This window comes from Charadrius vociferus, unplaced genomic scaffold (genome assembly GCF_000708025.1).
Source record: "Charadrius vociferus isolate BGI_N301 unplaced genomic scaffold, ASM70802v2 scaffold593, whole genome shotgun sequence".
NCBI lineage: Eukaryota > Metazoa > Chordata > Aves > Charadriiformes > Charadriidae > Charadrius > Charadrius vociferus.
Genome location: NW_009647739.1, coordinates 1,104,978 through 1,129,759, shown reverse-complemented (window position 1 = coordinate 1,129,759; position 24,782 = coordinate 1,104,978). Strand labels below are relative to the sequence as shown.

Genomic DNA, 24,782 nt, shown 5'->3' with positions numbered 1-24,782 from the left:
CTGGGACTGTCTTGAACAGCAACCAGTTTAGCTCATGCTGCTGGTGCTGGATCTCATCAGGGTGCGGCCATGGGGTGAGGAGATCCTGTGAGCTGGTACAACAGGGAAACTCATCTTCCCTTTTAGTGTTTTTACTGGAAAAGAGGCAGTTTGCATCTCCTCTACCCCAACCCCGAATAAGCTGACCTTCCTTCTGCTGCCCATGCCTGTTTGTTCCTCTTGCTCTTGGTCTCCTGTTGCATGTGTGGCACAGCCTTGATGTGACCCCAGAGGACACTAGAGTGGAGCTCTGGTGGTGTTCAGCGTGGCGCACGCCCCTTCGTAACCTCCTGTGAAAGCACAGAAACACTTGGTGACCTAAAACCTTTAGCTCAGCATGGGTTCATTGACAGACTGTGTACTAGAATGCTTGAACGTGCTTTTCGGTGTGAGGCTTTCTTCATACAATACCGAAGTTTCTTCAGCCAGCTACCCTGCGCTAAGTTTCTTTGCAACCCAAGAGACAGGGCTGATGCTTGTGGCTTCCCCTCCTCTGTGCATTATGGCCTCAGCTAGTTCATCTGTTTCAGAAGAAGGTGTAACCTTTCTCTACCCTGCCTTGAGGAACAAACGTGGACTAGCAGGGGGGATCTTTCCACCCCTAAGTTAGAAGGAGTGTACCTGTGCAAATTAGACATCCCATTTCCTCCCTGTATCCCCGTCACCACAATATAGCTCTTTATCATAATGCACATTGTTATTATTATTGTAGTTATCTAATTCTCCCTTGATGGGGCTAGAATAACTTTGGAAAAAAACAGATGGGAAAGTATGACAGCTGCAGCTGAACAAAATACGTTTAGTTTTTCACTTTTGTTTTAATAAGTCTGGCCATCCTGTTGGGAGAAAGGCACCGGTAGACGAGGGCTCTGCCTTACGCATCTGGAAAACGTGCCGTGCTTTGTGTAACAGCTCGGTGGAAAATGAGCGCTTATGTCAGGGGATGGGAGTGGGAGGAGAGCTGCATGCAAATACTGAATAGGCAGTTGTCTCTTCTGAGAGCCACGCTGCAAATGGGGCTGTTCTGCTGGGCATCTGGAAGGCATTAAGAGTCACGGCAGAGGTATGGAAGTAGTATTAAGGCCCATTTACATTCAGTTGGACTAGGTATAAAATCAAGGCTTTTCTGTGTGACAAGTTAAAAAAAATACTGCTTTCTAGGTCTAAATGAAGGGAATAGTTAAGTGCTCTCAGCAAAGTGAGAATTCAAAGCTTTTACATAATGATTAAAATGGCAATACTAGACAATAAATGTTTTGTCCCACCCCTACTTAATAGGGGTCTTCAGAGTCTGTTTTCTATAAAATAGGGTGAAGTTTTAATAGCTTATTTGTGTTTCATAAAACACTACGGTTTGAATGATAAAGAAACTTAATACATTTCAGCAAACATCCGTTTACCCCAGCGGCTTTGAAGGTGCTACCGAGCCAAGGCGGCACTTAGTTCTCAAGTCAGTCCTTGAGGTTGGCATGTGTCAAATCACTGGTTGATCCAGACTGGAAGAAGGGGGCTCGTATACTTTGGTAGCCAAACAAGCTGCGTTTTAACTAAGAGTGTATCTTCATGTAGTGAGAAGGAAGCTGGGACTGAGTGCTTCTGGGTTGCTGTTTTCCCTTCCCTTTCCTGAACCTGTTGCTAGTCCCCAGTAATCTTGGTGTTTTCTGTTGCTTTTAGGCCTGGGAAAGAAACAGCCTTAAAGAGTCCTTGCAGGAAATACATTTTATTTAATGCGTTACTCAAGAGTTTTAAAAATGCTCCCTTTGATTCCCAGAGGGAAGAGAATAATGAATGCTGGATCTTGTCCCTCCAAGACTTGGGGCTGAGCTGTCCTCTGCCCATCCCAAACTGCCCAGATGGGCTGACGTATAGTGCCCATGTTTTCAGAAGCTAATACATCTTCTCTGCTTTTGTCAATGAGCACAAAGCAATGTATTGTTACCAACGCCTTCTGTGCCGCCTTGCATGACAACATGCTCTAACTTTGCCGGGGGCCTGCTGCGCCACGAGATGGGGAGAAAAAGGGGATGGCGGCGAGCTGATCCGTGCCAGCGGGAGCGGTCCAGATGCTGCGGCAGACAGGACCCCCTCAGAGCAAACTGGAAAGAGGCAGCATGGGGAGACGGGAAGGATTAGAGGAATATGGATGAAATTTAGAGTTGATTGTTAGTTAAATTAAGCAACTAAAAATGTTTCCTTTTATATTTCCATCACAGTCCTGGTGTTTCAGCCAAAAAAGGCTGGCTGTGGCTTCCTGCAGTGCCAGATGATGACTGAGTGAGTGGAGGCAGCCCGGGGACTGAAGCATGCCCTTGCCTGGGAAGCTACTCAGCCCTTTTTGGCTTCAGCAAGGATCCCAGCTAGTCAAGTAGACTGAGACCAAGTACCAAGATAACTCTGTATCTCTGAGGGAGGAAGAACATTTCCGACAGCCAGAGCAGCACAGATGGTGCAGGGAAGCCTTCTCTCCTGCAGACCTGTCTGTAAGCTCCATCAAGAGGAGCAGATGGAGAGTGGATGTAAAGTCAATGTTTGTGTCCAGAGCAAGGCAGCAGAATGTATTAGCAAAGCTTCTGCTAGACCTTATCTGTGAAAACACTTGCTGCTTTTGGTAAGAAATGGGTTTAAACCTGAAAAAGGTATTTATGCGTGGGCAGGACAAAGTGGAAATGGTGGTGTGAGGCATGTTTGCAGTGATGGCACAAAGCGCACCGCTTCAGGCATGGTGCAGGACACTGCAGCGCCTGGGCTTTTTTTGAGGACTACATTTTCAGAGGTACCAAATTCCCACTGAAGTCTACCTTATTATAGATAACCGTCAACGATCACCATTCTGTCTTGTCTAGAGATGACTATTCAAGCTCCCTTCAGTAAGAACAGTTTTCTTTAGTTTTCAAGTTAGTCGCAGCCAATCTCCAACTCTCCCACTTATGGCACAAAGGCATTTGGCAATTGTTGTACAACGTCACACTTGTCAAGCTGTAACGCCACGTCCGCCTGGCTGCTTGTTCCACTGAGCCATAGTTGCTGGCTCCGAGGCAGCTTTCCAGATGTTCACGCAAAAGCGTAGAGATGAAGGTGCGGATGCAGAATTAGAGAGTGTTGGATAAGAGTTTCCATGCACATGGAGCAGTAACGAAAGCAATTGGCTATTTTTGTAACCCGTGGAACCACCAAAGCGACCAGTGGAAGCTGGTCTAGGTCAGGCCCTACGCGGCAGGTTCTGCAGGGCTGGCAGAGCCTGTCTCGCTGTCTCCTTGAATTGCCTTGGATTTTTCCAGGGTTATTTTGTGCTGTGAAGCGTGCAGACCTCTTTCATTTGATGTGAAACTAGCTAATCAGACATTGCTGCGTGCCAGCAGGTTGGAAATTTAAGTAAAATATATGAAACCTGTTTCCATCCAGGCCTGCATCTGGAAGGAAGGTTTTTAGCAATGTAAGCACTGGAGCAAGCCTCCTCGCCGATTTCAGATGTTAGCAAAACACTGTGCATTTGGTATCTTTTGCCAACCTTCCTCTTCTGTAGATTTTCCATTAAGCATGTAAAATGAATTACGGCTTTCCCGAAAAAGATATGTTTGAAGGCAATCCCAGATAATATGTTTTAAGATTAAAATCCATTCAGGCCCCAAAAGTGGTAATCCCTGAAAAGACAGGGTGTGGGTCTGTCTGCAAACAGGAGATGTTTCTTTTGTGAGTTGATAGCAGTGGAGGAACTGAAAATTAGAAGATTTATGGAAAAAGGAAAATTATGTGGGCTGATGAACTTTGATTTGGGGCTTTTATTGAGATTTGGCCCGTTATCCTGATGATTAATACAGCAGAGCGAGCTTCCTTCTCAGAGTCTGAGCTCATTCTGCATGTGTTTCACCAAAACAGTGTTTGTTGCTATGAAATCCCCAAACAGCTTCTGTCAGTGAATTGGTGTTTTCCGAGCTGTGAGCTATGGGAAGGGTTGCCTCCAGTGATATGAAAAGGCTTTTTGTGCAGAAATTGAGACACGATGATGCCTTTTGAATGCTCCCCCAGAACTCCTGCAAGTAGGCCACGCCAAGAACCTACAAATATTTGTCCCTCGCTCTGCCCTCTGCTTTCAGCCCCGCTCTGGGGACATTGTGCAGGTCTTCAGCTGCTGTAACACAAAGGTGTTTTGCCTGTTTGTTTAACAGGAGCATCATCTTGGCACTTTTGAAACTCGTGCCTGTCTGCACCCTAAACACCTTGGTGCCTTTATAAGCTTGGCCTGTCCTGTTATTGCAGAGGGATGGTGAGCAAATGGGGGGTATTAACCCTTTGCACTGAGAGGGGACTCCTTGGCAGTGGCAGGCTGCTGTCCCTTGCCAAGGTTTCTGCTGCTGTTAGCGCTATTTCTGCATCGTTGGGTCCTGGCGGAGCTCTGATCTCTGGAATCCCTCCCGTGGCTTTGCAGCAATTTCACGTCTGATGGCGAACGGCTCCTGGTTCTGGGTACCTGTCTTGGTTGCTTCAGCTCTGCCCTGTCACCCTGCCCTCTCCCTGGTTTTCTAGGGGAACCTGAACGTTAATCTGACTACTCTGGGACTAACCCTTCGGTAATTAGTGATTTTCGTGGGGCCATGGCCATCGGGACCTGCATCTGGTTGATTCATTTCCCACGTCTGCTCTCTCAGAAGGAAGACTATCCCAACTTTTTAGCACCTACTCAACTTGTTTTGTTAAAAGAGGAGCAAACAGCTCCAGGTGGGGTTGTATGGCTGTATTTGTGTGGCCGCAGCGTTATGTGGTGAGGGCATTCAGCTGCGCTGCTGGAACACAGCAGGTGCTGCAGCTGTGGCAATGGGGCAGGGCTGGCTCGTCTGAGCTGCACTGGTCAGTGTTGCGTAAAGACATGTCGGTCATTAAAGGTTCGATTACAGCCTAAGCATCCACAAAGGCGTTGGGTGTGATGAACATGCGTGCCTGGTCACCTTTTTGTGACTGGAGAAGAGATAAAACTGTTGTGTGGTGGAAAGCGTTTCTCCTTGTGACTTCTTAATCACAAAGCCTAACCTTTGTGCATTGTTTTCCTCCTCTATTTTATTTCCCGGGTGTTTAATACCTCATTTCTCACTCTGCAGACTCAGCTCATCCAAATGGTGATATGGATGCTCCAACACCGGCTTCTGATTCAGCTTCACACGTACGTCTGTCTGATGGTGCCGCCAAATGAGGAGGATTTCCGAGCCCAAGATGAAGACATGCCCTTTACTGCCAGAGTTGGAGGCCGAAGTTTAAGCACCCCCAACGCCCTCAGCTTTGGTTCTCCAAGTACGAACACTCTTTTCTCTGCTGTTCAGACTGCAGCCAGCTTCTGGAGCTCCCCTGAGCAATGCGTAGAGTAATCAGGCCTTGGTAACAACACAACTCGTCTTTGCTGGAATGCTTGCTAATTACGTCCAGCCCTTCTTAAAGTTAGAGCTGGGCATCGGTGAAAGTCTTAAGGGCTATTAGACCTTAAATTCTTGTTTTTTAAAACAAGTAGTGCTTTGTAGTTTGCCAGGTTCTTATTTGGTCATGTAAAATATTTTTATCAGAGGTACTTTGTTTTTCCAAAGTGACTTCCTACTTCCTTTCTGTACTCCAGAGTAACCACCATGTGCTCCTGGCTGCACCGCTGTTATTGCATGAACTTTGGTTTTCAGCAGAGGAAGAAAGTTGTGAGAATTTGTTTCAAACAGCATTGGTTTCTGTGGGCTGTAGAGCCACCTGAGGAGATGCAGAGCTAGCTCTCATTCTCGCAAACGGTTGATTTCTGTTTGCGTCTCCTGACTTCTTTAGTCTCCTCAGTACCATTCTTCAGGGTGATTCCAGGAAAGCGTTTTTTTTCAAGAGTGTAAATCAGGTACAATTCTGAAATCCCCAAACTTTCCTGCCTGTGCTGTTATGAGCAGCATTCTCCGAACGCCACTGAGGTTGGATATTGGGAGAGATTCTCTGTACAACTTTCAGCTTTACAGAAGTCATGAATTAGGGCAGAAATCTTGGAACGTGAGTCAGATAAGTCTGCGATCTGCTTATTCTGGCTCACTCACAGGAGGATATTGCTTCTTGGCCTTTCTTCCTGCTTGCTCCCACCTTCTGTGCTGTTAGGCTTTTCATGTTACCACTTCATGGTATTCCAGCAGAGCTGGCTGGGAATTTTCTTTTCAGATGTTTTTTATGGACTGTTTATGGTCTCCAGAAGTACAATTTTCCACATAAATTGATGATTTTGTTGAAACATTTGACTTTCCCATTGAGAAAATTGCTGTGTTGTCATATGACTAATTGCAGATACATGTAGCATTTCGAGAGCCACTTTATTTGCTCTACAAATCTGAAGGGATTATTTGGAAAGACTGCATAGAAACAGCCTGAATTGATAATCTTTGCATCATTATGTTGAGGAATATAAAAAATTTGTGTCTCTTTCTCTCTCTCCCTGATAGCTAGTAGTGATGACATGACTCTGACAAGCCCTAGCATGGATAATTCCAGTGCGGAGTTGATACCTGGTGGGGACTCACCCCTAAATAAAAGGATGACAGAGAATCTTCTAGCAAGCTTGTTGGAACATGAGCGGGAAGCTATCCTTAACGTCCCTGCTGCCCAAAATCCAGAAGACCTCCGCATGTTTGCAAGGTAGGAAATGAGGAGTGCAGAATGTAATCTTTCTTTTAATCCTTGCTGTTGTATTGAAGGATTGGTGTGGACTCTGAGCAACTCCCTTTAGCTTGGGATTTTGGAGGATAAATTCTTTTGGGTTTGTTCCCCTTACACCTATTTCATCTGTGCACATCAGTTTTTAACAAAAACTAATGTATGTGTTTATATATACATATATATGTATATACGTTAACAAGAACACTTGTTAACAAAAAGTCCTGGATGTGTGAGGGAGCATCAGGGAGTACGGTTGGACAACACGGACTTCACTCTTTGCCTGCCAGTTTTCCTGTGTCCGCACATGGTAGACGTAAAACTGCATAGCCTGAAAAAACCTTCTAAGCATGCAAAGCAAAGACTCAGTCATGCTGGTGCTGTCATTTTGGGTCCATTGATATTTCCAAGCCAGCTATCCTTTATTTTAAGGTTTGTAAACTCCATGCAAATATGAGACAAAGAGCAACAGATACAAAGCCAGCCTGAATACTTTTACAGACCAGTCTGAAAAGCTTTCAGGGTCTGTTTTGCAGAGATGAGCTGCTCATTTGGTTAGGTTAGTTAGGTTAAAGTCATTAGGATGTGTGATTAGTAGCGCCCAGTTTTGTTGTTACAAATTTCAACACAACAAAAATATGCAAGATGTAGTTGTGCACATGGTAAAAAGCAGGATGACTTCCTAACCAGCCAATACTTTTTCTTCCCGAGCATTTCAAAACAACAGTGGCATCACTGGAATGCAACTCTCACTAGTTTTCATACTTGTGGAGCAGAAAACCACCTGAAGAAAGTATTGCAGCTTTTCCTATACTTCCCACATTCAGTTGGTAATCCCCCGGAAACCTGGTTCTCGCCCTAGGGTGATATAGTCAAGGAGCCTGGAGAAACTCTAATAGCAAGAAAATACTTTATCTGCGGCAAAGTTTGCTGCTGTGCTGTGCTCAGGTATTTTCATAGAGCTCTCCCAAGCTTGTGGGTAGTCACTGCTCTCTGAATTACTCATCTCCTCCATCTTCTGTAAACTGCTCAGAGGATATTCTCTGATTGAGACGCAACGCTTTGGCCATTTCAGAACTTTGAAATGTTTTTTCCTCATTACCTGATAAGTCGTTACAAAACCAGGGAGAAAGGAAAGCAAAAACAAACTCGTAGTTGGTGAGATATTAAGACAGAATTTGTGGGTGACGCTCTGGACTAGTGTAGCGGCAATGCAGATTCTTAGTTATCCTGGGGAGAGGAGAGGATTTCATGATTGCTCCCCTGTCGCTTCCCTCATCTGGATAAAACAGCCATCTGAAAGCTTTGGAATTGCAGATGCAAAAAATTACTTTGATTTCTTCATAAAATCAGCTGCCATAACGAGGCAGCTGTCTTAATGAAGAGTATTTTGCAGTTTGCTGATGCACTGGGTTCTTTTGCAGATCCCTGGGTTGGCTTTGCTAAGTCTGAATTTCCTCTCTACTATAGATTGAATTGGCAACTGCATAGCTTACTCGTAAGTCGACAGGGAGGAAGAGAGAAGATACGATAAACAAATGGGTGCTATCGGTAGGATGCTGGAGTGTACAAACAGAAATGTTTATGCAAGATGCTCTTGGTTACCGGTGGTTTTATGAGACATCAGAATTTGGAGGTTGTGGGTGTATTTTCTCTCTTTTTGTGCCATAAACAATCAGAGATGAGTGTCTGTGTAAACCTATTGCTCTTAATGAAAGGGTAAACAATTGTGGAGAAGCCGCTGTGGTGCAGGAGCTGATCTCCCCCATTACCCTGCTACAGGCTACTGCATCGGCTCTTCTTTTTGCTTCATTTTGAGGAATAGCAGCCTAATGAGGGCTGTGCTATGGCAAACGGCTCTGCTGTGTCAGCTGCCTCCCAGAACAAATTCCTGCTATAAACGCATAGTGCACTAAATATACTGCAACTGCCCTTCCAAGCGTAGTTTTGTGTGCACACAAAGGGATGGGCTATTTTCAGCAGAGCAATAAAGTTCAGCCCGATACCTTTTCTTGCGTCTATGCCTCTGAACGCCTGTTATTCATTAAACAGATGGCAGAAAGAGCTTGTGCCTGTCCATTGCTATGCACAGCCGGTATTTGCAAGGCAGAAACCTTAAGGGGAAATAAGGAATACTGAAGCATGGCTCCAGCACTGGCTGCGTTAACCCTCGTAACATTGAATGGGAATTGAAATCCAAGTTTTTTCCTTAGGTGCTGCTGGAGGAGGGATGGCATGTCCTTCCAGAAGTAAACTTAAGAAAGGAGACAGGCTCTTCTTGAGCAAGATCTTCAGTAATGTACACAAAGCCTTCCTCACTGCACATTAAGCAGCGCTTTTAAAGACAGTTTGAGGCTTCACTAATGGCTTCTCTCCCAAGCCATGGGTGTGGAGTCACTTTCAGGATTTTTTTGTCTTGCTCTTGGGTTGGGAGATGGAGTTCTTTTCCTCCACAGAGAAATGCTCATTGGGGCCACTAGCTGTGGACTGTTCTGCTCCATTTTCAAGCAGTGCTGGTGGAAGGGATGTCTCCTTGGCCAGAAATAAGCTCATTTTGTTTGAATGGCTAGTCTGAGGTAATCCTTTTGGGGTTTAGTGTTTAAGAACACTACACTGCTGTTAGGGGACAGCTCTTGTAACTTGAAGAGGGGAGAACAGTGACGAGCAATGGAAAGCAATAATCTGCCATCATTGCATCTCAATCTGGAAGTGCACTTCTGTCAACAGACATATCTGTGCAGCTTCAGAGGGACTCAAATGCAGTGTTACTGTCCCAAGAAGTGCCGTCTTATGTCCTGTTTGGGTCCTATAAATGTTGGTCGCTCAAAAGGTGAAGGTGGTGCCCATCTGCACCAGACTTGTGAGCCCCAAGTTACAGCTTTGTAGATTCTAGTTGGACTTTTGGGAAAACTTCTTCCCCGGCAGGGTGGTGCAGCCCAGGACAGATCACCCAGGCATGTGGGGGGATCTCCATCCTTGGAGGGTTTCAGAACTTGGCTAGAAAAAGCTACAGCATTGGCAATAGTCCTGCTGGAGCAGGATGCTGGACTAGACTTTGGAGGCGTCTTCCAGCCGGCATTTTTGTGATATTCTTTAATATCCTCTCTAGCTTTTATTGGAGTGGAAAGTATTTCATCTTGACCAGTTACAAATCCAGACTCTTTTTGAATATAGGATGGATTTATTTATTGGAAAACTCCTGCTTAGTCTGCGTTGCTGTTGAAAGCTAGGTTGTAATCATTTGCACAGGAGACAGCTGTGCCAGGAGATGAGCGCATGGGCAATCACAGTGAGCAGCTTTATGGAAGGGAGAGAATATATAGCTTTTAAAATCTCTTTCAAAATCAGTTTTTGAACAGTAATACAAGTTACAAGATAGAAAACTCCCTATTAATAATACCTCAGGGAACAGCCTGGTTTTGACACATGCACAGACAAACCCACAATGCCCCTGCTAATGGCCACTTCTCAGTGCACACTGGTTGCCATTGGCCCGAAGGAGGAAGCCAATTAGCCTGATTTAAATACCTAGTGGGAGATACTGCAAAAGGCAAATGCACAGCCCAAATAGTGGAAAGATAAATATGATGGGAGCTTGTCCATCTGTTGTTTGTTTGTGTTGCAGGTACAGAGAGGTAACAATTATGTTCTCCGTAACGGTGCCAATCTGAGAGCTGGCAGATGAACGTGGAAGCAGAAGGGAGTTTGCAGTGTGCTGGGGGCTTACATTTAGGGAACAAGAGTGGGGCGGGAGGAGGGACATGGCAAATCGGGAAGCAGAGAAACACAAATGGCAGTGAACTGGAGGTAAAACCTACTCTGTGCAGAGCAAGGGTGTGATGGAGGGAGACTTCTTGCCCAGTGACTCCTTTCCAGGCACCAGTGAACGGTAATGGGTGGCAGGAGTGCCTCGCCTGAGCAGCAGAAGACAGCCAGGCAAGCGTCAGTCCTTCAGGGGGAGCATGAGAGGCCCCATCCTACTGTCATGTGAAAATAGGCAGGAATGGTCGGAGATTTTTTTTTAGATATTTGGTGTCTTTCAAGGGCTGTTCCTGCATGGAGACTGTATGAATGAATTGGAAAACAGATTTTGTCATCTCCACTCATTTTTACTGGCAGCTGGCATGAAGCAGCAGGCCAGCATATCCCTAAGCTGCAGATGGGTATGGAAACACCAGCAAAAGCTGCCAAAGCGCAGAGCAGAGTGTGATGTGTAACACATGCGGACACACGTCCATCTGAGTAGCTGGGGAAGTGATTCTGGCATGTGCATTTGGGCCTCGATGGGTACGAGTACTTGAGTGACATGTGCAGAATGGTTCCTGTGTTTCAGAGGTTGTTATGACAATTAAGAGACTGAGCAGCAAACTCGAGCTTCGTCTGGAGGACTGCCTCGGTCTTACAACTCTGAAGGGTCCCTGGGGAGCAGGTCCTCAGCAAGCGGGGACTTGCTGCAGGGGTTTGTCTTACATCTGGCTGTGACTGTGCAGGGCCGAGGTCATCTGCTGTCTGTAGCATGTTGGTGGCCGGCAAAGGGATATCTGTGCTGCCTCTATTTAAAGAGAACTGGGAATTAAGAAGCCAGTGTGGTTTAAACTTAGAATTTCAGGGTTTTGGGGGTCTTTGGGGGTTTTTTAACTCCCAGAACTTCTCTGTGGTGCCTGTCACCAAAATTTCCATCTCCCTGCTGTAACTGCTCCACCTACCCCAAGCTGACTAAACCTCAAGAGTGCGCAACCCGTAGTTACCAAACCCTTTGGGCTGCTGGGATCGAAAATATGCTCTTAATTCTAAAAGCAGGTGTAGGTACCCGGGGCTCTGATGCAGAGCTGTGAGGAAGGGCAGTGTGGACCCAGCCAAGAGAGGGCACAAGTAAATCTGCCACGTCCTGCCTTCTCAAGGCTTCTTGGCACTTGTGGTTCCTTGCTTTCTGGAGTTCAAGCTGTGTTGAAAATTGACACTCTCAGGAAACGTGCCAGGCTAGGAAACCTTTTGATAGATGGAGAACCTTTACAAAGCTCCGAGGCCAGGGAGTCCCCTGCTTTTCCAGGGGATGTCTCCACTAGGCATGCTTAAGGTAAGAACCGACTTAATTCACTTTTCACGTAAATGAGGGACGCAACCCAGATGCCTTCCAATTTATGTCCCATGGGAGAGGAAACCTTGAGGGTGACAGTATCAGTTCTTGCTGTATGCACTTGCTTTTGGCCCACATGCCTCCCTTGCTCTCCTTCCCCTCAGGCTGCTGCACTATTTCCGAGGCCGGCACCATTTGGAGGAAATCATGTACAACGAGAACATGCGTCGCTCCCAGCTGCTGATGCTGTTTGACAAATTCCGCAGCGTGCTGGTGGTGACCAGCCACGAGGACCCCGTGATTTCAGTTTTTCAGTCCCTCTTAAAATGACTCTACTGGCAAAGGAGAAGGGAAACGGCTACACTCTTGATACTGATAGTCTAAAAGAGGTCTAAAAACTAAAGGAGGTGAATTCAATTCCTTTTTGCCACGTGACATACAGCAGGTTCTCCCCCTCCGTGCCTCAATTTCCCATCTGCTCCCTGTGGTGACAGCTGAGGACAGTCTGTGCGAGGGCTCTGGGGACTGCTGCAGGACAGCGTGCGCTTGCTCAGCTTGGATTCCTGCGGCACCACGTTGACAGCACGGGAGCTGCCGGTTCACAGCTCTTCCCTGAGCCTGCTCCCGCCCCAGGGCTTGTGGGAGTGGGCCAAGACTTCCACTGCAACTTTGCTGACAGTACTTCACCGTTGGATGGATGCTGGTGCATCAGAAGTGCTTTCTGTGCTCTTCAACAACACGATTGCTGGGTGACTCTGCTGCCAACGCTGCTCATGAGCAGCCTGGCCCCACGGCCTGTGCTCAAGGGCAGAGTGGAGTTGGCCTGGCTTTGAGGGAAATGTCCCTGGGCACCGAGGAATTCTGTTTGATCACCGTTATCTGGCAGCACTGAGGACATAGGTAGGAAGGCAAAGTATCACAAGTAAACAATTTCATGAATGAGAATGACTTGCTCACTGTGTTACAGCTTACTATTTCCTCTCCCCAGTGTCCTTATTACTAAGTACGTATTGGGGCAGGGCTGTCACCAAGCAGCCATGTGTTTGTGGGGTTGCAGGGTTTCCAGTTTTTGACTGGGGGTGGGAAGGGATCTTGGTTGTTGAGCAGGACTGAAATTGGCTGGCGAAGCGGCAAGTGCACGGACATAGGGTTCCATGCAGCCAGAGGCTGGTGCTGAGGGCACTCAGACTTGTCCCCCAGGGCTTGTTTTGTTCCTCCATTCCCCTCCCTGCAAGCACGGCTGTGGCTGCAGGGAACCAGACTGGGAATCTAGCCTGGGTTAAAGCTTTCCAGCTGAAAAACAAGATACGGGTCTGCACATGGCTGTGCTTCCTGATCTGGTTCAGGACCTCTCCTCCAGCCAGGCCAGGGCTAGAACAAGAGGCGACAGCCCTGTTCCTGAGGACAGCAGAAGCTTGTGCCAGCTCACCCCAGGCCTGTGTGAGGCCATAGCCCCCCCCAGCTGCTCACTGCTCTGTGCTGTGTACCTGGGGAAGGGGGGGAGATGCTTACCTCCATGGTGGCAGCTTCAAGGGGTGTGTGTTGTTAAAAGACTTAGCAGGCTCCTCCTTAAAACTTTCCCTTTTACCACACAGACAAGCTGGAGTTCTTCCCAGAGTTGCAGGCTCTCACAGAACAGCTTCACGTGCCCACACAAACTGGATGAAACTGTGAGCTCTGTATAACTTATCCACCATCAGCAACGCACAGTCACGCCGTGGGAGCACTGTGTCCACAGGGCACCAGATACCCGATGACAGCTACTTACTCGGGGTCCCTTCTGTGAGTCATCCCCCGCAGCTGCAAGCAGGGATGTTATGGAAGAGCAGAAGCAATGCCCAACCTAAAAATCAGATCAACATTGCTGTAGGGCCCCAGCCCCAACCAGCCCCCAGCAACTGCATCTCAAGGTGAGCTACTGAGATCAGCATAACAAGGGCTGTTCAGAAGGGGCCAAAGAAGGTGGTTTTTTTCATGCGATGGGGACAAGGGTTTTGAAAAACTTGAGCTTTTTTCTTGCATGTGAATCCTAAGGGGACAGGGGGTGTCCCTGTCACCCTTCAGCCTGCCAGTGTGGCTGCAGTTCTACAGGTTCTGCCCTAAATCCTAGAGTTTTTTTTCCCCCTGTACCTCACGGTAGGCTGCAGCATCACAGAAGTGTCAGCATCAGTGCTTTCTGTGTTGGGGTTCACACACTGGTAAGTTTTGAACCGGTCTCAAAAGCAGCTGAGAACACAAACAACAAACATTCTTGTTCTCCAGGCTGGACATTATAGGCTGCTATAGGTTGGCAGGGGTCTCTGGAGGTCTTTTGTCCAAATCTCTGCTCAAAGAAAATGTGTTAGATCAGGTCACTCTGGAGCTTGTCCAGTGGAGGTTTGAGTGTCTCCAAGGACAGAGATCCCACAGTTTCTCTGGGCCCCTGTTCCAGTGTTTGGCCACCCTCATGGTGAAAATTTTTTCCATAGAGCTAATGAGAATTTCCTGTTTCCCAGCTTGTGCCCATTGCCTCTCATCCTGTCCAAGCCTGGCCCGGTCTTCTCTACTCTGTCCCACTAGGTAGGTGTCCACAACACTAAGGTCCCTCCTTTACCTCCTCTTCCCCAGGCTGATCAAACCCAGCTGCCATCCTTTAAGTCAGCTCTGCTGACATCCAGTCTGCTGACTGTTCCCCTGCAGCAACCAAGTGATGGCCTCTACTGGGGCCAAGGGGTGATGAGAGCAGCACAGCACATCGGAGCTGTGAATCTTCATCACTTTTCCACCTTAATTGAGCCTGGATCAATTCACAAGGGAGAAAGTGGCCTTCATCATCCAAAACCAGCCTCAGTTCTGACAGTGAGACCCACGCCACTCTGTCCCACAAATAAAATTCCACCTTTCCTCGTTCATTGTGATAAAGTACATTTATTGTTAAAAACCTCCATGGTACTATGTTTACCCTCACTGCTGCCATGCCATAGCTCGAGGCTATCATACAGAGTGCAGCTCAAGTCCTGGCCAGTGGCACAGCTGCAAGACTCTTCAGCTGCAAGAGAAGTGTTCCATTGCTGCCATCTCTCTCTCTGTTTTCTTGTCTACAACGCTCACAAATTTGTTTCCTCGTAAATAAAACCTGAGAGGTTTCTGTGCCCACTCTCCCCTGTTGCCAATACCAATCCTTGTTGTGGTTATCACGTCCTGCTCCCCTGGTAGGTCATGTCCAGGTACCATCCAGATGGCTGCATCTTGAGTCAGGTCCCTTTGGTCAAAAGCCTTATCAATCCCAAATGCTTGGCAGAGCTTGGAGGGCCCATTACACAGCTGCCAGTCCTTCAGCGGCTTTGTGGGTCCTTTCCTTGAAGCGCTGCGCAGCTCTCTCATCGCATCTAAACCCTGAAGAGGCTCCAAAGAGCGAAGTAAGACTGCAGCCCCTTCCCCTGTGCAGAACAAGAACCAAGTGTTAGTACAGGGTTGTTTGTCAAGAACATCTCAGCTTTCAGCCCCTCCGCTAGCAGGAGCACTTCAGCTCTGGGCCCGTGGCTCAGCTTAGCCTGTTGGAGCAGGGAATTGCCTGCAGCGCCCAACCGCAGTCTCTCCTTCTCTCGGGCGACTTCGCTTCAAGCGCCAGGCTCTGGAGTCAGCCACTAACCCGTGGTCAGTGCACTCCCTTCCCTCTTCTGAATGTCCTGTGCCCCGTAGCTCTGTGTCCTTTAGTCATCAGTACTGACTTGCTCTTCCCCAACCCCACTTCTTGATGTTACTAAGTCTAGCTGCTGCTCCCAGGCTTGCCAGAGGGCAAGAGGTTTTTCTTATGTCAGCACAATGTTCAGGAATAAATACACATATGGTTCAGTTTTGGCATGGCTGTCCGAAGCTGCTCCCAACCCCAGTGGATTTATAATAAACTCTGATTACAAGAACTCCAGCTAACAAAGGAGAGGCGGAATGAGTCCGGATGCTGCCAGCAGAAAGAGGCAGCTTGCAGAGTTGGGCTGGACAAAGAGAAACCTGGGAGGGAGCCGCAGGCATGGGGAGCAGCCGCTGTCTGTGCTGCTGCTGAGGGAGCCCTGCCTGCAGGCGGTACTAATTCAAACACGCAACTGGGGATGTAGCAGCAGGTGGGATGGCCGTGGCTTTGGGTAACTACATAGCTGCAATGGAGAGTGACCCGAACCCTTGTGCCAGGGAAGTTCTCGCAAGGCAGGGAGCTGGGGGAGGACAGGGCTGCGCTGTGTCTGGCTGTGGGATGCATGGCGCTGGGAGCATCAGTGCAGCAGAGACCCTTCTATGACAAGAAGTGAAGAAAAAGGAAAGATTCTCTTCTCAAATGTGATCTGCCACCCTGTCAGGAGCCTTAGGAAACTCCAGCCGCCCACAGCTGTTGTGACCAGCTGCCCTCCCTGATTTTGGTGACAGTGAAGCAAAGATGCGACTCTGAGCACAGACGTTCCCCTGTGACAAGGATCTCCAGCCTAAGTGGGACATAAACATTTCCTTGGTATTTTCCACTGGACAGCAAGGAAGGTCTTCTCATGACCTTGAGTGGGCGAGGAGAGCGCCTGGTGAAGCAGTCTGTGTGCTGCCCCACACAGCACCCCTTGTGCTGGGGCCGCCCACAGCATTCCTCCCCGCCAGCATCTGTGTGCTCGGTGCTGCGGCTGCACAAAAATCCCCTCTCCCTCTCCAGCCTCAAACATCTGGAGCCACGCTCACGCCTGGCAAAGGCTTTCTCTGTTGGCACTTACAGATCCTTAAGGACCTGCGATTTCCAAAAATAGAATCCCTCTCATACTTTGCACAAATCCTACACTAAGTTACCCTCCTGGGCTCCCAATTGAGTGTGTCAACTGAGGACCTGATTTCTGGCTTTGCGAGGTGTGCCTGTTGCCCTGAACCTGCTCCGAGTCCCTGCTGCCCTCGGCACAGTTGGTGAAGTCTTACTTCCAACAGCTGTCAGCAATCTGTTCCCAGGCACTCCCTCCTCTAAGGAAGGGAATTGATGCTAATCTGGCAACCAAAAGCTGCTTCCCTGTACTACAGTGATTTAGAGCTCAAAGGTCATTTTAGATTTTTAAGAACATGCTCCATGTCCTAATTCTACTTTTCATCCATGCACAAAGAAACACCCTTCACACTGGGACACTGCTGCGCTCGCCAGGAACAACTGTGGGATTCTGAGCAATCACTAATTACACTACTTGCTTCCATCCGTCACAAATGCAACTGGGAACTGTGGTTAGACTTGAATTGAACTGAGTCCTTGGGAGTTCATGTGAAGAGAGACAAGCAGTCAGAGAAACTGCAGGTGCTCCCAGAGCATCCGCAGAGCCAGGGCAAGGGGTAGCTGGTATTTCTCTCTCTGGCTGTTCTTTCTGCATTTCCACCAGAAATTTTTCCCGCTCTTTCTAGCCGTGCGCGACGCAGACACCACTCTCTGCTCTCAGTCAGCGGCCACAAGAGTTTTGGGAAGAGGTGGAGACAGCAAGCAGGATAAGAGTGCAGGGATGCCGTGATGAACTACTGCCTTCTCTACTCCTTCCTGTCCCCACACCCCATGGCTGATGTTTGGGTCCTCCCGAGCATACCTGCACATCAGAAGTTTTATTGTGACCACCAAAGAGTAGATGAATCCTTGTGGCTCATCTCCTGCCTGCCAGGGTGCTTCAGCCTGCCTTCCTCCCTTTCTGCAGCCTGCATCAGGTCGCTCTCGGGGCTTATCTGGCGTCAGCATCAGCCTGACATGGATACAGCTGCTGACACGCCAGCAGCAGCCGTGCCAGACCAGAGACGCTGAATATCTACCTCCCATGCCTAAGAGTCACTCCATAGAACAAGTAGCATTCAAAGCTAAAAGCTGGGATCTAACAATACAGAGGCCAATTCTCTCCCTGAACAGCTAGAAATCATAAAATGATAGGGAAGTCCCACACTCCCACTGTGCAGCTCGCTGCTTCTTCCCTGGAACAGCTCCAGCTCTCATTCTTGGCAACAGCGCTTGGCCACTGGGGAGAAGAAAATTTTCTCCTCTCTCCACCCGTCTGACTCACTGCTCCCAAAACACTTCCTTCCAAGTCCTAGTCTAGGATCTGAACATTAGGGGGAAGTCCATGCAGTGTGACCCTGGGCCTGGGTAGAGCATCACTGGGATCTCGATTTTGTAAGCCATTCTTTCAGATCTGGCAGCAATAGACACACCTTGGCAAATCCCAGAGAAAGAAATCACAGCAAAGTCAAAGAGACACTTGACTGGCACTTTACCCTCTTCCCAAAGCGAGGGAAGCCCAACGTCCCTCGTAACCCCCAGGAAGGCTCTTTGTACTAAAATTATTGTGCTGCTGCCAGGATACACTGTAGGATTCATGCACACTGGAAGACATTGGGTATATTTTTCTATAAACTCTTCTTCCTCTGTTTCTCCAAAAAACCAATGTAGTGATGCCCGCCATGGCTTTAGGCAGTAGCAGTATTTGACCGAGTGATGGGAAGACCTCTCACAGTAAAATCTCACACGATGCAGCTTTATCTCACAGCAATGTGCACAAAGATTTCCCTTCCTCGGTGACAAAAAGTATTTGAGACCCCCCTTCAGCTCATTATGGTTTTAGGAACACAATGATACAATCAGGTGAACTTGACTGACTGTGCTAACAGCCACAAGTGCTTGCCCCAGCAAAGTGGCAAGACACCAGGCTACAGCTGAAGTGCTTCTGATGTCTGTTGGCAGCATCAGGCCGGGCTGGGGGACACTGCTGAGGACACTACAGTGGTGGCGGCTCTCAAGGTAAAACCTGTGCTTTTGTCGCTGCTCTACCAAGCACCTCTGCCAGCACAGCTCTGCTGGCGACACACCTTTTCCTATCCCCGAGTGACAGTGCTGAGCCTGAGTCCAGCGTAAGCCAAATATAGAAAACAGAAGAGGTTTATTCCAGCTGGTATTGAAACAGACAATGCTACAAGGTTACGTGTCAGAACAAGAGAGTCCTGGGCCAGATACCCCGTTCTTCACAAGCTGAGCAGAAGGGAGCAAGTAGCAGGAGCATATAAAGCTTTGCACATCTCATACGGGCCTCGGATTCTGAGCTGATTAGGGACCAAGGCAGCCCCAGCATGATTCAAGTCAGTGCTAAACTACTTTTTAAAACAAAGTCTGCTGCAGCAGTCCAATTCCTGCTGCTTGCCTGGTCCCACCAGCGTGTCTGGGTCAGCCCTGTGCAGTGTCTGTGCCAAGAAGGTAGCAAAACACAGGCAACCCAGGGACAGTCCAGCACTCTGATCTCTCGCCAGTGAAAGGATGGCTGCTTTTATCAAGCTAGTGCCTCCAAATCAGCTCGACGGTCACTCAGTTCAAGCATCTGAGGAGCAGCAGGAAAGCAGTCACTGCCAGTACTTAAGAAGATATACTGGTTATACGAACCGCTTGCCCACAAGGATCCTGTAATTTAAGCAGCACAAGGAATTGCCTGCACTACAGAACTAGACAGTTTAAGCCAGCTAAGAATTCATTTGTGACTATTAGTTTGTGCTAACTTTAATGAACCACCTAATAACACAGTAGATCTCAGTTAAATCTATGTGCTTGTTCCAACAATCTCCAGAAATAAATGCTTTGTTAAAAATCAATGTATGATCGCATGAGTATTTTGACACAAACCACCCAAAGGCCAAACAGAAACATTTTTCAAGAGTAATTTGGAAAATCTCTAGAACCAATTTCTCCTGAAATCAACCTCAGGTTTTCCCCTAATTCTCATGTCATTCGGTATGAACTTTGCTAACATGCATCTGGGTCAAAATTGAAATGGCTTAAGACAGGGTCAATTTGTGTGTGTTTGAAGACATCAGGGAACCCCCGAAGACCCTTTCCCTTCTCCCCTGCTCTGATTTGCTGCAGCAACACCATACAGTACTCCCAGATGTAAACTCCAACTACTCATATAATGCAAGTTGCTCTGCTGCCCTGAAATCTGTGTGCATGTCTAGACTTGTTCTGCTCCTCCCCTCCACCTACAGAAAGATGTAACAAGACGAAGAGATTCAGGGACAGGCAACCGGGATGATGAAAGTTACGGACTGGCTTTGGAGCAAAAGCCTAAGAAGGAATAACTAGAGTAGAGTAGAAACCTTCAGCTTAGAAGACAGCTGAGAGGGGAATATGAACGATCCTGGGAGATCACAGGAGGCAGAAACTGATACATGGGAATAGATGCAATCATCCCACATTCTCCACTGTTTAACTCCTGGTGCTCTGCAGCTTTGCACTGCCAAAATCCAAGAAGAGAGTGATGCGGCTCTGGGACGTCACTGGAGACGCGTCCTTTGAAAAGGAAAAGCATTTAGTGTTCTCTCAGTGATTTACGTTCAGTCTTTCCAAGTGACACCTTCAGAAAGAATATATTCAAATTTCTTTTATAGTCTCCTGGGCAGTCCTCAGGTTTTCGCAGCATTCCCAAGGAGACCCTGAAGCTCTTAGATATTTTGCGTCAATTTCCCCGCACAAAGATGATGAAATTGATTACATGGGAAGTTCAGGCTATAAACAGAGCGTGGTCTGTGCTACTAAGACACAACAGACATTTTTCTTGCCAGTGTTTCCTTGTGTTTTCTGCACAGCTGCAGCCAGATTCAAAACAAGGTTTCCAAGATCTGTCCCTTGTCCAGAGAATTAAGTGCTTTTGCCTTCTACACAGGTGCATAACTACCACCATGAAAGACAACTTCCTCAATCCTTCTCTCAGACCAAATGACGGGACAGGCTGCTTCTCCATCTACGTTAAGATGAGAAAAGCACTTCGGGTATGATTTCCCCTCAGATTCTTTCTTCCAACGCATCTGCACGTGGGTGAAGATACTGAAGGAGTAAATCCTACCTATGTAGATACATCTGCGACACACAACATGCACAGTCACGCTGGTTCCTTCAGTGCGCTCCTGACAAAGCTGGCAGTGACAGCTGTGCTTGGTGGCAGCGTAGCTACATGTATGACAGGCCAACGGAGAATGAGTTTGTAACAAAAAATCCAACTGAATCCATCACAACTGCAAGCCCTTTAACTGATATGCTACAAAACTAAACTCAGGTACGTAAGGGAAAATTTCCCAAAGTATAAATTTCAGAGAAATCTTTCAAAATTCAAAGGCCAAACATCTTTTTTTTTAATAAAAAAATATTATTCCTAATATTTCAAGCACTAAGAAGCCCATCCTGAATAAAGAACCATTCTGCTTTCATTATCTGAGCAGACTTGGCAGAGACCATCTAATGAAATTCACATATGTTCATCCCCCAGACTCCAGACCTCCATTTAGTAAGACAGGCTCTTCCCCCCCCAGAATAACCTGGCACTGGTTTTCTGCCTGGCTCCTCTCCAAAGGTCAAAACCTGAGGATTAATGGTCACTGTTACATTTGCTTTCCACTTAGGAAGATACAAGCAGTGGTTTGTTTCTTGGGGTTTTTTTTAAGCTGTATCTTTGAAATGGCAAAAAAAGAAAAGGAATTATTTTTGAGAATTTTTTTTTAACAAAACGAGTATTTATCTAAGAAATATCTGCTGCCATTTCAAGGTGTCTCATTAACCAATAGCTTTATTGCAAGGCAAATGCTGTCATTTTTACGGGAAAGAAAAAAACCCCAAGTTTTAGAAGTAATGCTTGCACATTAAGAGGAGCTGTGAAAGGAGAGTCTCAGTAAATTCCAGAATCATTTGATTAGGGGTTGATTATATTATCTTGAGAACAGTAGAAGACTGAAGATTCTGTAACAGTCTGGGTATTTTGATTTGGGTTTTGTTTGGTTGGGTTTTTTTGTATTAAGATACAGCAAAGCAGCTAAAATTCTCCTGCAGTGCCTACTTGCTTAAGCTTAGCACATCTCAGACCTTTTGTTTTCCCCAAGATTTACAGCTTCTGAAGATCAAGGTAGGAGACAGAAGAGTTTCTTGTCACGATAACAGACACCAAGATGCAGACTGTCATTAGACTGCACCACTTTGGAGGAACAAAGTTCACTGAATCAGATGAATAAGGCAGCAGCCCAGGTCATCAAAACTGAAAGCTCCATCCTGTCAAGATTCTTCTCCAGTCCTTGGTCTTTATTTCCGTGCCTGAACAGTTCACATAGCTCACAGCTGGGATGAAAATCCCACCGGGCTGGTCCCAGTGCAGCTGGAGATGGGCCGTGCTGGTAGCATTCAAAGTTAATATGGTGCCTGTCCATACTGTTCACAATGCCAAAACCCAGATCCCAAGGAAGGATTGTGACAGCAAGTCATTGACTTCACAGAGCCCATAGGGAGCTCAGACATGACTACAACACAGCAAGCATAGCTTGAAGTATCAGCCCCATGCTATAGGCATTAAACCTCAACTTACCTTGGCTGGAAACATTCACGCAGAAATAAATCCCATAGATCTGATACACGTACAGGGTTCCTGGTTTCATGAACATTGCTGCGTTTCGTTGAGTTTGTTTCCCACCTTTCGAGTGAGAAGCTTCATCTTCCCCACCCAGATAAGCTTCTGTTTCAACAATCCTCCCCCAGAGTTCTCTGCCATCAGGAAGTTTGCGAACTAAAATCTGAAAGAGAGGTCAGAGTGCATCAGTTAGCAACCCCTCTGTACAAAATAACCAGCACACAAGAGCTGTGGAAACAAAGAAGTCGGAAAAAAGGACCCGATGGTACTACATACTCTCCTCTCCATCTAGCAGTCCAGTCCATAAGCTAACGTGAACTTTTACAGCTTCTACTGTCCAGCCCACAGCCCAGTACAAAAAGTTCCTACCTACCATTCACCTTGCAAAATGCCTGGAGCATCCAGATGTGGCAGTATCATAAAGAACCCATTTATGATCCCATATACAATGAAGCCCACAGAGTTGCTTTTCTGATTATTTTCTGTATTCTCCACCCCAATCCACCAGGTTTAAGGCAAAAAAGGACCACCATCAACTTCGAAGTATCATGAATGTATGTTCTTTAGATCAGAATAAATACGACAGTGGCACAATTAAATAACTACTATGATTAGATAGTCTCTTTCCATAGAGATGTTTCAAACAAGCCCCAGTCCCTAACCATAGAGATAATCATAGCCAGTGAATCAACGCTATTTCTGTATGTTCTGCACCACAGAGAGGGGCAGCGCAGGAGAGCTGGAAATTGGCTTCAGGCAGACAACAACAGATCTTTGGCATTACAGTGTGTTCCTTGCTGCTGGTACCTCCTTAAATAAAACAAAGCAGATGCTGGGGAGGGGGGGGGAGGGGGAGCAAAACATGACAGTGAAAAGATTTTCTTCAAAAATAAAACAATCACTAAATTTCATACAAAGTTTTTTGTGGTTTGACCCGATCTCTAAACTTCTTATTTTACTTCCTGTGTGTTTAAGAAATACTGCAGTATAGTCTCATTTAGGCAACAGCTATCAGTTTAATTATACTGATATATTCAGTGCTTCCATATTTGAAAACCAGCCGTTCAAAAATGACCTTCAAGAAACAAAGCTTAATACCTAACAGATGTTTGTGCTGGATTGCTAATGCAGTTATTGACCTGATCCAGTACGGATGCTCCAGAAGCCAGTTTCAAATGTTGCAACTCCAGTATATCATGGTTTCCCTACAGCACTTCTCAAATTGTTGAAAACAATCAGTTTATTATTTTTGTGAAAAATGCAGTGACTTCAGAAAAAGCACTGGTGTTTAGCAACTGTCTGTAAACACCCCAAAAGCACACCCATGTGGCCACATTTCTTTTTCAGTATGATGAAATGCAATGGTTAGGTTATGCTTTTAAAAGCATGCAGGCATTTCCCTGACTCTTCAGACACACCAAATATTCACAGTTAAAACAGTTTAAAAGTGGTGATCATTCAGAATACCTCACAGTAAACTATCTTATAGAGGTTTTTAGTTCTCATTAAGGATGTATCTTGGTGTTACGACAGTTCATTTTGAGCTGCCATTTATTGTGTGTATGTTTTGGGGTATTTTTTTGTTTCTAAAAACCCAGGTATCATGTTTAAGGTAAACAATATTAATGTACCAGGCACCTCCAAAATTTGGTAGAATGAAGACAATGAATGAAACACTAAATTAACATTATATTTATAATTGTAAGGAAATGACAGAATAGACTGGGTCATGGGAGACTAGGGGTTATACTTTAAAGAAAATCTAAAATTAACATAGAAATTGCCTGGCTTGTAATTCTATGCCTAAATAGGAAAAGCACAGAGTTAGGACTAAAATATCATCTGTCCAGGGTAACTGAACGCGTAAGGATGTTGGAGTCATTAAGACAAAAAATGCATCAGCTCTGAGAGACTTCAGGTATCCTCATAGAGACCAAGTAAATATCGCAGTATGACAGGGGACAGGCTTTGGTTTTTTAGACACCATCAAATGCTTTGCAGAGCGAGTAATCGGGGATCTCACAAGAAAAGACTAAACTCTCCAACTGATCCAGAGCAAAATGCAACATCTTTTCCAAAGACTTATCCCTGAAAAACAACTTTGTATCATGACCATGAAGTATAAAGGTCAGCATCCTTCCACAAGCATTAAGGTCCAAAAATAATCTATCAGAGTTCTGCTTACCAGTAAAAAGAGGAAACTACATAGAGTGAGGAAGCTTGTTAGGAAGAACTTAAAAGAGGCAGCCAAAGGTTAAAGCTGGAAAGGCAAGCCGTTAGCAGGATGTCTATAAAGATAGCAAACACACACGACATATCGGAGAGAGAGGTTAAGACAGACCAAAAAAAAAAAGCACACAGCAGGGTTGAACAGCAGAGCAAAGGCGTCAATTACAAGCAAGACAATATCCTTAAAAAATAAAAAAGCTAGACACAGCAAGACAGGCCAAAATCAACAGTTTGTGGAACAAATTCCTAAAGTTATCTAAACCAATGAAAACCCAGAGAGTCTGTGCACCCCACAGACAATAAAGGTATAAAAAAGACTCAGAGAAGATAAGACCATAGCAGTGAAACTAAAAACACGTTTTGCAATTGTGTTCAGGAGGTCCCAGACT

At 46.5% G+C, this 24,782-nt stretch overlaps 2 protein-coding genes across 4 annotated transcripts in view; one reads left to right on the top strand and one right to left on the bottom strand.

Moving 5' to 3' along the window:
* The window catches only part of NPRL3 (nitrogen permease regulator-like 3 (S. cerevisiae)), a 46,470-nt gene extending 34,329 nt beyond the window's left edge, over positions 1–12,141 (top strand). For all 3 annotated transcript variants that reach the window (XM_009881918.1, XM_009881919.1, XM_009881917.1), the window contains 3 exons: positions 5,133–5,322; positions 6,483–6,675; positions 11,935–12,141. In XM_009881918.1, the coding sequence (XP_009880220.1) occupies positions 5,133–5,322; positions 6,483–6,675; positions 11,935–12,100 (549 nt within the window). In that variant the 3' untranslated portion in view covers positions 12,101–12,141. The remainder of the gene's footprint in view (positions 1–5,132; positions 5,323–6,482; positions 6,676–11,934) is intronic.
* Positions 12,142–14,676: 2,535 nt separating this feature from the next.
* The window catches only part of MPG (N-methylpurine-DNA glycosylase), an 11,382-nt gene continuing 1,276 nt past the window's right edge, over positions 14,677–24,782 (bottom strand). Inside the window, exons 2-3 of the mRNA XM_009881916.1 lie at positions 22,123–22,327; positions 14,677–15,189 (exon numbers count right to left, since the gene is read on the bottom strand). Coding sequence (XP_009880218.1) covers positions 14,795–15,189; positions 22,123–22,327 — 600 coding nt within the window. The 3' untranslated portion in view covers positions 14,677–14,794. The remainder of the gene's footprint in view (positions 15,190–22,122; positions 22,328–24,782) is intronic.